Source organism: Physeter macrocephalus, chromosome 1, assembly GCF_002837175.3.
Source record: "Physeter macrocephalus isolate SW-GA chromosome 1, ASM283717v5, whole genome shotgun sequence".
Classification (NCBI taxonomy): domain Eukaryota; kingdom Metazoa; phylum Chordata; class Mammalia; order Artiodactyla; family Physeteridae; genus Physeter; species Physeter macrocephalus.
In genome coordinates, this window is record NC_041214.2 from 65,981,314 (window position 1) to 65,995,245 (window position 13,932).

A 13,932-nucleotide genomic window follows, 5' to 3' on the forward strand; every position below is an offset into this window, starting at 1 on the left:
AAAATTCAAAATCCTTTGAAAGAGCAGATGATGACTGAGCTTTAAGCATGGGAAGAGGATGTGGCTCCACTCAGATCTATGGTAACAGATGAACATTACCTTGCACTAAAACCATATTCAAAATGAGGGATTTCTCAAAAGGGAAATCAGACTATTATTAGGAAGGAATGGTTAAACGTTCAACAGCCAGGAAAGCAACAACTGTCCACTAAAATGATCATGATAGAAAATTTGAAAAGTACCAAAAAAAAAAAGGAAAGGAGAAGGGGAAATAATGCAAATGCAATGGTCAAGATAGAGACATTAAGAACATTTTGTGTATTTCATTAATGTTAATTTTTTTCTAGGCATAGGATTTATATATAGTTGCATTATACACTTGAATATCACTTACAACAGTATATCTCACCTTTAAAATACCTTCTCCAATGCATTTCTATTTACATGTAATTTTTCCTTCATTATTAAACCCACAGTTAATCTGCTTATGCTAAATCCTCATGCCAACTGAGGTCAAATATCCACCATTTTTTGAGGACCTGGGTTCCATTTTTATTTCAATTGCATTAGCAATTCCATTCTTCCATTCATTTGAATAGCAGCAACAAAATATTGCTAAGTACAATCAAAGTATTCAAATTGTTGTCATAGTAAATATCAGTACTACTCTACAAAGACGGAGTTACTGTCAACACTAAACTGAAGACAAAATCACTTTGGGATAACTTTGATGTTTACAAGTCAGTTGACAGTGTGGAAGAGGCAATTTATAAGTATCAGTGTATAATGTATGAAGTGTAGGTTGTAGGAAAACTGAATTTTTGATATGGATAATTGCCTATGTTCATAAACACTGGTAAGTTTTATCCAATCAGTTTAGTAGTATTAGCATTAACTCTCTTCCACTCATAGCTGGAGTAGGCGTGGTATAAAAAGCATTCAATTCTTGGGTAATTTACTCAACTGTCAATAAAAGATGTAAATTATTTTATCTTTTTGTAAATTTATTAATTTTGGAAATATGCCACTTAATTTTTCCTGAAAAATTGTCATAAATAATGGGTTAGATAAAAGTAAAAATAATAGAAACCTCTTTTAGGGGAGTTCCCTGGTGGCCTAGTGGTTAGGACTCTGGACTTTCACTGCTGTGGCCCAGATTCAATCCCTGGTTGGCGAGCTGAGATCCCACAAGCTGCATGGAACAGCCAAAAAAAAAAAAGAAAACTTTTAAAATAACTTTAGAAAGGACATCACTGATATTATAATAAAAATAAGTTCATTTAATCATTAATTCATTTACTTGTTATTTCAACAAATATTTCATTGAGTGCCTTCACTGTGGACAAAATGGTAAACAAAAAGACATTTTCCCTTTCAAGTAGCTTAGATAGTGGAGGAGAGAGACATTAATCCAATAATCCCATCTTTGATAAGTACCACAAAAGAGATACTCAGGGTGCTGGGGGCTGTATAATGGGGATTCTGATGGTATGGGTAGTTAGCAAAGATCTTCTGAGGAGTAGTAAGTGAGCAAATGCTAAAAGGATTAGAAGTTGTCTCTTAGGTTTAAAGAATGGGGATCAAAGGAATTGGTAGGTAGAGAGAAGAGCAGATGCAAAAATCCTTGAGAAGGAAGGCAGGTATAGAACTCAAGAGAAAGAAAGTGAACATGGTGTAAGATGAAGCTGGAAATGAGTAGAGGTCAGGCCATGGAGGCCTAGTAGGATTGAAGGGTTTTAAGGAGGTAGTGATATGATGAGTTTGGATTTGCATAATGTCACTCTAAATGCAAACTTGAGAATTAATTAGAAGAAGGCAATATGGATTCTGAAGATCAATTACAATGTTATTCATGCAACAACTTTTGACAACATCTTATATGCCAGGAACTGTTGCTAGGTGCTGGAGATAGATACATTGGTGAACAAGACCAACAAGGCTCTTATGGGACTGAAAGTATCTTTTTTTTTTAATTTAAAATTTTTTTTATTTTTGGCCATGCCGGGTGGCATGCGGGATCTTAGTTCCCCAACCAGGGATGGAACCCACGCCCCCTGCACTGGACTGCCAGGGAAGTCCCTGAAAGCATCTTAATGTCCTCAAAAGTAACATATATAAGCAGTATGAATAAAGATATTGGTACCTTTATAAGTTTAATGTAAAATATAAATATTAGTATCTTTAATTTAATAAAGACAAAATACATTAATAGAAATAAAATTTTTGATCTTGATTTTTCCATTAACCAGTTACCTGACCTTGGTAAAGGAATATAAGCTCTATGTTGCGGGCCTCGGTAAAATTCATTTGTAAAATAAAGAATGAGACTAGTGAACTGAGATTTTTTTTTCCACATCTAAAATTTTGCTAATCCAATTACATAATTTGAAAAATGGCCTCACCATATTTGGAAACCTCTTGCTCCATCAAGGAACGGTAATTCTATTTGTCCAAGTGAAACTTTAAGTAGTAAATCTGTATAGTATTGCAAATCTATGTCAAGTGATTTACAGCCTAATGATTCATATGAATAAAGCAATGTCATATCCTAATTACTGACTGTTGAGGTATGTAAAATAGCTTCTTCTGGCTCACAGTGATTATAATTTCTAAAGCTTGTTTCACAGGCAGAGATGACAGGTTAGAAGATGCTATATTATAACCAACTTGGAAATACAACATTTTAATTGGAAAATGTTAATAATTCCAAGAAAGTACAGAATTCCATGGCTACTCATTAATGATTTTGAAACAAAAATCTTAAGTGATAAATTCTTAGAGGGACTGAATCTTTGTAACTGTACCTAGTGTGGCTTTATGTATAGCTATGTACTTCACAAATGCTTTGAGGTGGTAAGGATGGTGACAGAGGAGAAAAACAATTACATGAGTTCTATGTGCCATTACAATATTAATATTTAGTTACAGTAAAACATTTAATTCTATGATGAAATAGTTAAATTTACTATAAAGTAGATGGTATTATTGGTTGATGACATTTCATACTTAAAAATAAAACCTAGGACTTCCCTCCCTGGTGGTGCAGTGGTTAAGAATCCACCTGCCAATGCAGGGGACATGGGTTCAAGCCCTGGTCCAGGAAGGTCCCACATGCCACGAAGCAACTAAGCCTGTGCACCACAACTACTGAGCCTCTGCTCTAGAGCCCACGAGCCACAACTACTGAGCCCAAGTGCCACAACTACTGAAGCCCGCGCACATAGAGCCTGTGCTCTGCAACAAGAGAAGCCACCACAATGAGAAGCCCATGCACCACAAAGAAAAGTAGCCCTCACTCGCCGCAACCAGAGAAAACCTGTGTGCAGCAATGAAGACCCAATGCAGACAAAAATAAGTAAATAAATTTATTTTAAAAAAGTGAAAGAAATGTTCCTTGGGTTTCCCTGGTGGCGCAGTGGTTGAGAGTCCGCCTGCCGATGCAGGGGACACCAGGGGACACGGGTTCGTGCCCCGGTCCGGGAAGATCCCACGTGCCGCGGAGCGGCTGGGCCCGTGAGCCGTGGCCGCTGAGCCTGCGCGTCCGGAGCCTGTGCTCCGCGACGGGAGAGGCCACAACAGTGAGGCCCGCGTACCGCAAAAAAAAAAAAAAAAAAAAGAAAAAAGAAATGTTCCTTTAAAAAATAAAAAGTAAAACCTAGAAATTATATTTTATCACAACCTTTAGGTAGTAAAAACAAAATCCACCACAACAAATATTGCCCATTTATTGCAAAAATTTAATAGTCTTTTCAGATATACTAATTCTTATTAGCAGATTAGAACAAACTACAAAAGTGTGAGAAATCTTCTTCATTCTGATTTGAAGAGTGATGGCATGGGCAGTGTGCATACTTGTGAATGCGGGTGGGTATACGGTGGCAAAAGATATTCCATAACCCCAAACTAACTTTCCTAACTCCCCATTTTCTGCTGCCCTGAAGGAGTACATATGGAAAACGAAGATGGAGATGGAAAGGGGAGGGCGTAAGGAAAGAAAGGAACTACAAATAAAGAGGAGGGAATAAACTGGAAGAGGAACAAGTGTTATGAGAGTCAGGAAAGATGGTCCAGCGTTGTCACTCAATTCAGAGATGGAGGTGGGGAAGTTGATCCTCCAAAGGAAGAATCTCAGTAGTTCTATCTTCCACATTTCATTTCGCCACCTCAGAAATTATCGTATTGTTTGATGAAAATATGTCACGCACTTTAATATACTAAGTACTTTAGTTCAATACCTTTAGTATTTTTTGTTGAAAACTGTTCATTCAGCATCTTAGAAGTTGTGAATGACACGTAAGAATTTTTTAAATGGTTTATTCTTTCAAGGAACTTCTCATTTTGATCTATCTATCCTGTACTGTAAACAGTTTTGTCCCCTTGACATATGAATTCAATAACTGTATTTCCAGTGACGGCACCTGAAGGGAGAGGCTTGCATTTAGCATAAAGAATCTTGGCTGGACTTGCTTTGGAAGGGGACAGAAGCCTGGCCAAGGGCAGCAGTGAGAAGGCCATATCTTCTAGACAAGAGGAGACATCTTGAGCATTGCAGGCTTTCCCTTAAAAGAGAAGAGAGATTAGGTTTGGTGTAGAAGGACTGTCCTCTCTCTGGTAGGAAAAGAATGCAATGGAGGTCTTCACCGCACCAAGCTTGGCCTGGTAGGTGGCAGGATTTGTGGCTGGGGATGGGTGGGGCAAAGGAAACAGAAACACTGCTGCCATTGCTCCTGTGGTCAGGGGTGAGAAGGCGGTGTAGAGGACCATCAGTCCCATCAGGCAAGTATAGGGCCTCAGCTGAGGTAACGGTAGTGGTAATAGTAGCAGCAGCCACAGCAGCAAAGTAGTAGTAATATTAACAGCTAACATCTACTGAATGTTTATTATATGCTAGAATATGTTTTAATTACATATATTAACTTTTAATCCTCACAACAAAACTCTGAGGTAAGTACTATCATGCCCTTTTATAAAAACTCAAACTGAGGCATAGAGGGGTTAAATGATTTGCTTGAGGTTACTTGCCTAGGAGATGGAAAAGGATGTCACATGGTTAGGAAATGTTAGAAGACTGTATTGCCCGTTTATTTGCTAGTCAAACTGCCATATAACCCTTAAAAGGAATCAAGTATAGCTTCTGTTAGGCTAGCATACAATTTGTGTGGTGATACCGTGTAGGCAATCAATAGATTTGGGTGCAAAGCCTAACAGGGAGCAATGCACAGAGGAAACAGTTTGCTTTCTTCACTAGCTTAATGTATTTTCAGTGAGGAGACCTTTTGGAATGCTAGGCACACCCTAGTTTAAGTACGCAAGCACATTCCAAAGTGAAATTTCAATTACTGTTTTTCTTTGCTTTCGCCCTAACGGTTATCATGACATTAAATGAAGGGCACACTGTAAATATTCTTCAATTATCAACAGGGAAACCAATAATTACCAGACTGCTTCACTCATTTTGTGGAATGCATTACAAACTTTTCAGGCATTCTAAGGTGGCCTGACAAAATTAGGAAAAATTCCAAATCCTGACGACCTGTTTGAGACTTTCAGAATGTTCCATTCCAAAGTACAAGTTCTCCTCTTGCTGAAATTTAAGGTTTCAGCAGCGGATTCTCCTTTCTTCCTTTATTTAAACCAGCGATTAGGTGGGAACTATGCAAAACTCACCTTCGGGAGGCGTCTTGTTAAGAGGTTGTGTGACAGGATATTATATTTAGAAAACGAAGAAAATAAAAGATTTTCATGATAGCAATCGTAATTACAGGAAAACCGATAAATTCTTGGCTAGACTTCAGAGGAAAGCAGCAAAAGACCTCAGGGAAGGGGGGGAGGGGCGGGTGCAGCAGCTAACAATTCACTTTGGCTCCAGGAGAGTCTAGAATCTCGTGACATATTTTTACATTTGTTCAAATGCAAGCTTATATTTTAAAAAAAAGGCTTAGAAACACTAAGAATATATTCTAATCATCCGTGAAATTCCCTAGACCAGAGCACAGTGCTTTACATACGTCAGGATTTAAATAAGAGGCTGCTGATTTGAAGTCCATCTGGAGAGACTCCGAGTTCCCGTGTCCTGGGCCCCGCCGCGCCAACACAACCACCAAACCCCAAACCCCTTAACCCAACTTTAAATTCCTAAAGCTCAGGCAGAAAAATCTTACAGCTCACTGGAATCACTGGGGAAAAATTCATCTGTCAAGGCACTGATTACGTTTAAAGGATTTGGTGGCGGGGGAAAAAATAAAAAAGCCGAGGGGACGGAGAATCCACTCAAACTTTCCTTAGGAAACGGGATGTTTACTGAGTAAACAAGCGGTAGTCACAAACACACCTGCTACTCTCACAGAAGCCCAGGAGCCATTACTACCACCTCCTGGTCACATCCGGGAACTTCTCTACAGATTCAGGACGTTCTGACGTCGGAGCGGTTGGGTTTATTTGAAACACACGCACAACCAATCGGTTGGCACCTGCGGGGAGGTGGGCGGAGAGCAGCGGCCAATCACCGCCCATCTGCGGGTCACTTTTTGAATTGGCTGCGGCCGCCGGCGGCGAGGAATGGCGGTAAAAGTGAGAAGGGTCGGTTCTTGAAAAGGTGGAACTTCCAGGGCGTCTTTTGAGAGTGGTGAGGGCTCTGTGGGTGCGGGTGGCGGAGGTGGGAGTGGGCCGGCGTCCCTGGAGCAGTGGGCCGCTCTGCTTGTGTCCCACGGCCCCGCCCCGGTGACCGCGAATTCCGGAGCTCCCAGCCTTGCCTTCTCGGCTCTGGGAACCACACCGCTGCGTTCCCAACAGCGGGGCCGGGATGCGGAGTGGGAGCCCGAGGTCCGCCTGGCTGCTGTGCGTCGTCACCGCTCACCTGGTTGAATATTTCTTCCGAAAGAGTTTCTGGGCAAAGTGGGGAGTTGTAGGGAAGGGGGTCTTGGCAAACCGCAGTGGGCTCTGCGGCTCTGGGGGCCGGCAGCTGCGCCCTTTGGGGGCTTATCTCAGATTACTTAGTGGTTTCACCCTTGGATTCTTCTTGGCGTCTTCTCATTAGTTTTTAGTATTTAAGGTAAAACGCCAGCTCGTTCCGGCTCCCCACCCCGCGTACAGATGGGTATGGCTTAATGGTTAAAAGCGCAGCCTCTGGAATCAGTCCGGATTTGAACCCTTGTTTTGCCGCTAACACTCTGACCTGGGGGGAATTAATCTCTCCGCTCTAGGTTTCTTTACCTGTAAGAGGAATATGATAATAGTACCTGCCTCTTAGGATTGTTGCAAAGATTAAGTGAATACAAGTAAAAGGTTTAGAACAATGTCTAAGGGTTTAGAATAATGCCGCATATTAGGCGTTAAGTAAATATTGTTAGTCACAGTGTTATGTAATGTTAACAGTTATTGTAACACCACCAACATATCCAGGAAGGCATTTAGCACCTCCACCCTGAAAGATGATTGTCTAAAAAAATAAGTAAAAGGAAACTTGTTTAAATGACAAATTTTATCTTTGTGATGAAAAAAGGCATGGGTTGTATTTAGTTAGAAGGTCCTTGAGTATGTTCTCAGATGAGAAGTAATCTGTATGGGTTTATAAACACTGATCCTTTTGTGTTTGTAATAAAAGCTTACAGAATACATAAATGTGAAAAAGTGATTAGTGTATTTCAGTTTGTAATCAGACTGTTGATATGTGATGAGTTTAGCATGCAGCTTTTTTCTAAATTTTAAAACTGTTTTGGCAGTAAATTGATCACATACAGTGTCATCAGTCAATTTTAATTTTTAATCACCTACCTTTTTTTTTTTCTTTGGCTGCGTGGGATCTTAGTTGTGGCATGCAGGATATTCGTTGCCCTGTGCAGGATCTTCGTTGGGGCCACATGGGATCTTTAGTTGCGGCATTTGATATGTGATGAGTTTAGCATGCAGCTTTTTTCTAAATTTTAAAACTGTTTTGGCAGTAAATTGATCACATACAGTGTCATCAGTCAATTTTAATTTTTAATCACCTACCTTTTTTTTTTTCTTTGGCTGCGTGGGATCTTAGTTGTGGCATGCAGGATATTCGTTGCCCTGTGCAGGATCTTCGTTGGGGCCACATGGGATCTTGTGGCATGTGAACTCTTAGCTGCAACATATGGGATCTAGTTTCCTGACCAGGGTTTGAACCTGGGCCCCCTGCATTGGGAGCGCAGAGTCTTAGCCCCGGACCACCAGGGAAGTCCCAGTCACCTACCTGTTTTGATGGTCTTTAAACAGAGAGGCATAGGTGAAAAATGTAAACTCATGGTGTTTTTGATTTATTAAAGTCTCCCTCCTCCTACATTCCTTAAGGCAGGTTAATTCATCTCTTGGTTTTTCTTTTTAATATTCTTTTAAGGGGACTTTAAATGAAAGCCTGTTTAGATAGAGCCTTTCTTTTTCACTGGAAACATTTAAGTGTGAGACTTAACAAAAAAATAAGGGCTGGATAGAATTTATCATTGATTCTAAGTAAAGGCTCTTATTAACAACTATTGGAGCACTCCTTTGGAGAGCCTTAGAATAATGATTGCCGTGGATGTTTGGTAAGACAATGAGAAATGTCCACATTGTGTGTATGAGAATGAATAGGCGTCACTCATTTAGAGACATCATCTATTCAGTTTTTATCACAATTGGATTTGAATTGTACTATTATTTCTTTTCCTGATGTGGAAGCTGAGGCTTAACCTACTAAGTGCAGAGCTGAGACAGGAAGCTGAGTTGCTTGTCTTTGAAGTGTGCACCTAATAATTGGGCTTAGGTCTGTTATTAGTATGTACATATTCACATTATTTGACATCACCATGCCGAAATGATGCTAATGATACCTGAAACTATTACTTTGCTAAAAATCTGGTGGAACTTATTTGTATATTTTATTATTCTGGAAAAGTAGGAAAGGGTAAATTAGATCAGGCATAGACCTCCAGATAAGATTGGGTTTCCTTTTTATATTTGCCCAATATTCTGGAAATTTACTTCAAGATAATAAACTTATGTAAAAACCCCAATTTAAATAGATGAAGATCTATTCAACTTTTTCTTTATTCCCTGCTTGCTTAACTTTTCAACTCTTTAAGTCCTGGAAATTTAAAAACAAACAAAGATTTTCTTTCATAGTCCAGAGTCTTATTGACACGTGTTAATTGTCTCGTGAAATCTTTTAAACATTTGTAAAGTAATATAAAAATACAGGTAAGGGAGCAGTCCAGTTATACATGAGAGGTTTGGAGAAATCTACAGAGGATAAGTCAAGAGTGGTGGGTCAGGGGTGGAAAGACATGATAGGTGGAGAATTGAACACTATTAAATACAAGTAGGTGTGGAGTAAATTGTGATCTATATTTGAAAAATGCTGGGAAATGCTTTGTGGCTGGAGCATATAGTCGATGTGGACTGGGGGAAATACAGGAGATGAGGCTAAATAGGTTAGGACTAAAGTGTAAAGTGGATGGTGAATTTGAACTTGATTGTATAGGGAGCAGTGCTCATGGAAGTTCTAAGTAGCGAAATAATATGGTCACATTTGTTTTTAGGAGCATACCCTGAAAACCATGTGGAAAGTGACCGCTGAAGAAACTGGTGATAAAGTTGTTTGGAACTGTTGTATTTGACTAGTGGCCACTGTGGCATTGGCCACAAAAAGGGGGCCTGGGTCCCAGAGATACAGAGATGCTTTGGGGCAGGGCGAATGAGGCAGATGAAAGAGTATGGCTGGATCATGTTTTTGACTGGAATTATATGGGGGATGATGGTATTATAAATGAATACAGGAAGAGAAATAGTTTGGTTGAGGGCAAAGGTATGGAGTGGGGAGGTAGCATAGTATTTTTGAGTACCTTTTGAGTACTTTTTGACTGTCAGGTAATATCTGAGTACTTTTGGTACATTGTTATTTTTACTGTATCCCTGTGAGTCAGTTATTAGTATCTTTATTTTACTGAAGAGCAAACTGAGCCTCAGAGAAGTTGAGTGACTTTGTTTGGTTCAGTATTAAAAAAAAAAGGGTAGTGATACTTTTTATAAATTCTAGGTATAATGCTTGTTTTTGCCCAGTAATTGTTTGTTTCATGTAATTTTATTCAAATTTTGTTTTTTTCAGCCATTGCAGAAGAGTACAAATAATGGCTGAAAATAGTGCATTAACATCCACTACTGGGAGTACAAGCTTGGCAGACTCTTCCATTTTTGATTTAAAAGTTACCGAAACTTCTAAGGAAAACTTATTTATTGGATCTACTTCAGATGTTGAAGGTAAACACGTTATCTGCTTTAAAATATCAAATCACTATTTTAATCCTAAACTTACTGACTAGTGACTTTCTTATGATTTAACTGTAATACTGTTAAGCTAGGCTACAGGTAGTCGGTAAAAATTTGTTAACAGAAACTCTTTACACTAGATTTTTTATTATTGTTTGGATAAATCCTTCCCAACTTTGAAGGTGAAAGCATCTTGTTGGATATTGCTTTTTCCGTATGTGAGGGCAGTCTAGCTGCAACATTGTTAGCTAGAATATAGTCAGTTATGACTGGTCAGGAGAAGAGCCGCTTCTTCCTTTTTCCCTGTATAAATGGATCTTTCCTAAAGTTGCATGCGCTGTTGAAGAGGATGACTGTGCAAGTAGGCGAATGCTTTCTTTGGTTAGGAGGAGTGCTGATGTTCGAATACTTTGCTACAATACAATATGTTTCTCTTCTTCTAAAATGATATATGATCAAAGTTTTAAAATAAGCTGGGAATTAAGTCATTTTAATTTCAGGGAATGTTATGATCTCAAACATGGAAAACATTCCAGATATAGCCCAAAAAGGGGTTAGGAACTACTGATTTTGATGTTAGTGAATAAAAATGTTTTACTTAAACATTTTTAATTTTAATAGAAGAAATGCCTCAGATTGAAACAAGAGTAATACTGGTTCAAGAAGCTGGAAAGCAAGAAGAGCTTATAAAAGCCTTAAAGGTATGGGAATTTAGTTTTTATTTATTTTTTTAAAAAACTATTTTTCTTCCATCTGTGTATAAATAAATTGATAGTTTTCTTAACCTCATACTTAAGTCTCTTTTCCACAGACTATTAAAATAATGGAAGTCCCTGTTATAAAGATAAAAGAAAGTTGTCCTGGAAAATCGGATGAAAAATTAATAAAAAGTATTGTTAATATGGTAGGTCAAGTATTTCATTGCATGTGGCATGCTGCACTTCCTTTGATTGTATTCGTAGAGTCCACTTATGGTGATTGGACCTAAATTAGGCACAAGTTATACTCTGCGCACTCTGAAGCTAGATTAATAGAAACTATTACATTTATTTTAAAATTTGGGTGTTTCTGAAACCCAAAAATATAATGTTTCATAAATAATGAAATCCTTATAAAGTAATTTGGCACTGTTAGATTTAAATGACATTCCATTTATGTATTTATGAAGATGACACTTTAAACTCTTTAGCTTATTTTTTCTCAATAATTTTATATTTATTCTAAATTCTTGCTTTATTTCCAGAATTACAAATCACAATAATTGACAGTCATCAGGGAATTTACCTCAGCATGTGAAATATATCTAACTCTCTATACCAGTTATACTAGATTGTGAGGGCCTCCATGGCAAAATACCACAGACTGGGCAACTTAAACAACAGAAATTTATTTTCTCACTTTCCTGGAGGCCAAAAGTCCAAGATCAAGGTGTCAGCAGGTTTGATATCTCTTGAGGCCCCTCTCTTTGGCTTGTAGATGGCTGCCACCTTCTTGATATATCTTCACACAGCCTTCTGTGCATGCGTGTCTCTGCTATCTCTTTTGTGTGTCCAAATTTCCCCCTCTTATAAGGACACCAATCCACCACTAATCCAATCTGACTAGGATCCACCCTTGTGACTTCATTTAACCTTAATTACATGTTGAAAGGCCATATCCCCAGATAGTCACATTCTGAGGTATAGGGGGTTAGGACTTCAGCATGAGTTTTGGATATACACAATTCAGCCCTTCACATCAGCCTAGCAAATAAATCCCAAATAATTTACTGACCCATTTGAATTTTCTTTTAAATGGTTGTGTTCTTTAAAAATAGGAGTCATATAGATACCAAAATATCTTCATTCTTTTTCATAGATCTACAGTATAAAGTGTTAAACACTAACTTGCCTTTTTATATGCAACTGCCTACATATTTCATATCTTTCTCTTACTTCCCTTGTATATACTGAAATGATTAAGTTAACTCCATCCTTTTTGTAGATGTTGCATGTCATAGTATTTTTTCTATTTTTCTGAAAACAATTTGTGCAGGAAGAACTATATGCATGGCATCATTTTCTTGATCAGAATAAAGAGCAGTAGTGGATATCTTTCTAATGCATCTTACTGTCAAAATACGTGTACTTAAAAAATTCATCATCTTTATTTTATATGCATACTAGATGCTTTATAATGACTACCAAGTCATGTCAGAAACTTATGCCTTTATAATAATCTTCAAAATTTAAGATCTTAATATGGGTGGAGATATGTTTATATAAAAACATAAGTAAAGAACTATGACTGTTCACTATTAAGTATAATGCTTATTGTATGATTTAAAACTTCTACAAATATAGAAATAAAAATGTTGATATTGAATTGATTTTTGGGTCTTATTTAGAGAGACACATGAATTAATTTTATAATATTTTATTTCTAATAACTCCGTGAAAAAAATCAAGGAAATTAAAGTGCCATTTGTAAAGATGGAATCAGTTGAAGAATTTAAAAGTTTGGATTCTCCAGAATTTGAAAATGTATTCATAGTCATGGACTTCCAGGATTCTGTCTTTAATGAGTTATACAAGACTGACTGTAGAGTTATTGGACCACCAGTTGTATTAAACTGTGCACAAAAAGGAGAGGTAAGAAAGAATATATGCTTATTATAACTTCTCAAGGTTAAATTTTTATTAAAGAATTTTTATGCAGAAAAATTTCATTAATTGTTGAGAATATGAATATTTAGGATAGGAATAGTAGTGGCTACTCTAATATAGTCCTTTAATTCTAAACTATTATTTACATATATTTAGTCTCCATACCTGCAGTATCTTGGGAAGTAGTAGTTTGCTTAAACTTGAGTTCTAAAGATGTGTACATATACATAAACTTTAATTTTCCTCCACACAGAACACGTACCACAATTCCATTTTTATCAGTTTCTGCATGATTTAAAACTAGGGAAATTACTTTAGCTATTTATTCATTCATTCATTCATTCATTCATTTATATATGGCTGTGTTGGGTCTTCGTTGCTGCGTGCAGGCTTTCTCTAATTGTGGCGAGCCGGGGCTACTCTTCCTGGCAGCGCACGGGCTTCTCATTGTGGTGGCTCCTCTTGTCGTGGGGCACAGGCTCTAGGCGCGTGGGCTTCAGTAGTTGTGGCACCTGGGCTCAGTAGTTATGGCTCGCTGGCTCTAGAGCACAGGCTCAGTAGTTGTGGCGCACGGGCTTAGTTGCTCTGCAGCATGTGGGATCTTCCTGGACCAGGGCTTGAACCCGTGTCCCCTGCATTGGCGGGTGGACTCTTAACCACTGCACCACAGGGAAGTCCTACTTTAGCTTTTTGTTTTTAAATAGCATTTCAGTGTAAGAGTTGTAGTAGAGTTAATACCTATTCTTTGGTTTTTGTTGCTCTGTTTTGGCATTCTTAAGCTTGCCTTAACTTTAAATTGCTTGGGTCTTTGTGTTTCTTTTGTTATAGATACTAGTAATGAGCACATGATAATCTTTAATTCTCTGTTTTGCTTCAGAAGTGTTGCTTTCAGAAACCACATAAACTTTTTTTTTTTTTTTTTTTTTGTGGTATGCGGGCCTCCCTCTCTGGGTCCCTCTCCCGTCGCGGAGCACAGGCTCCGGACGCGCAGGCCCAGCGGCCATGGCCCACGGGCCCAGCC

General features: G+C 38.3%; 1 protein-coding gene across 6 annotated transcripts in view; it reads left to right on the forward strand.

The window, feature by feature from the left end:
* The first annotated feature begins 6,513 nt into the window (after nt 1-6,513).
* Nucleotides 6,514-13,932, forward strand: part of ECT2 (epithelial cell transforming 2) — a 70,264-nt gene continuing 62,845 nt past the window's right edge. For 2 of the 6 annotated variants that reach the window (XM_055083822.1, XM_028491310.1), the window contains exons 1-4: nt 10,106-10,257; nt 10,888-10,967; nt 11,078-11,170; nt 12,714-12,896. In XM_055083822.1, coding sequence (XP_054939797.1) covers nt 10,128-10,257; nt 10,888-10,967; nt 11,078-11,170; nt 12,714-12,896 — 486 coding nt within the window. In that variant the 5' untranslated portion in view covers nt 10,106-10,127. Of the gene's footprint in view, nt 6,626-10,105; nt 10,258-10,887; nt 10,968-11,077; nt 11,171-12,713; nt 12,897-13,932 lie in introns of those variants that run through there. The other 4 variants (XM_024124307.3, XM_024124308.3, XM_028491285.2 and 1 more) reach the window with 3 other exon arrangements.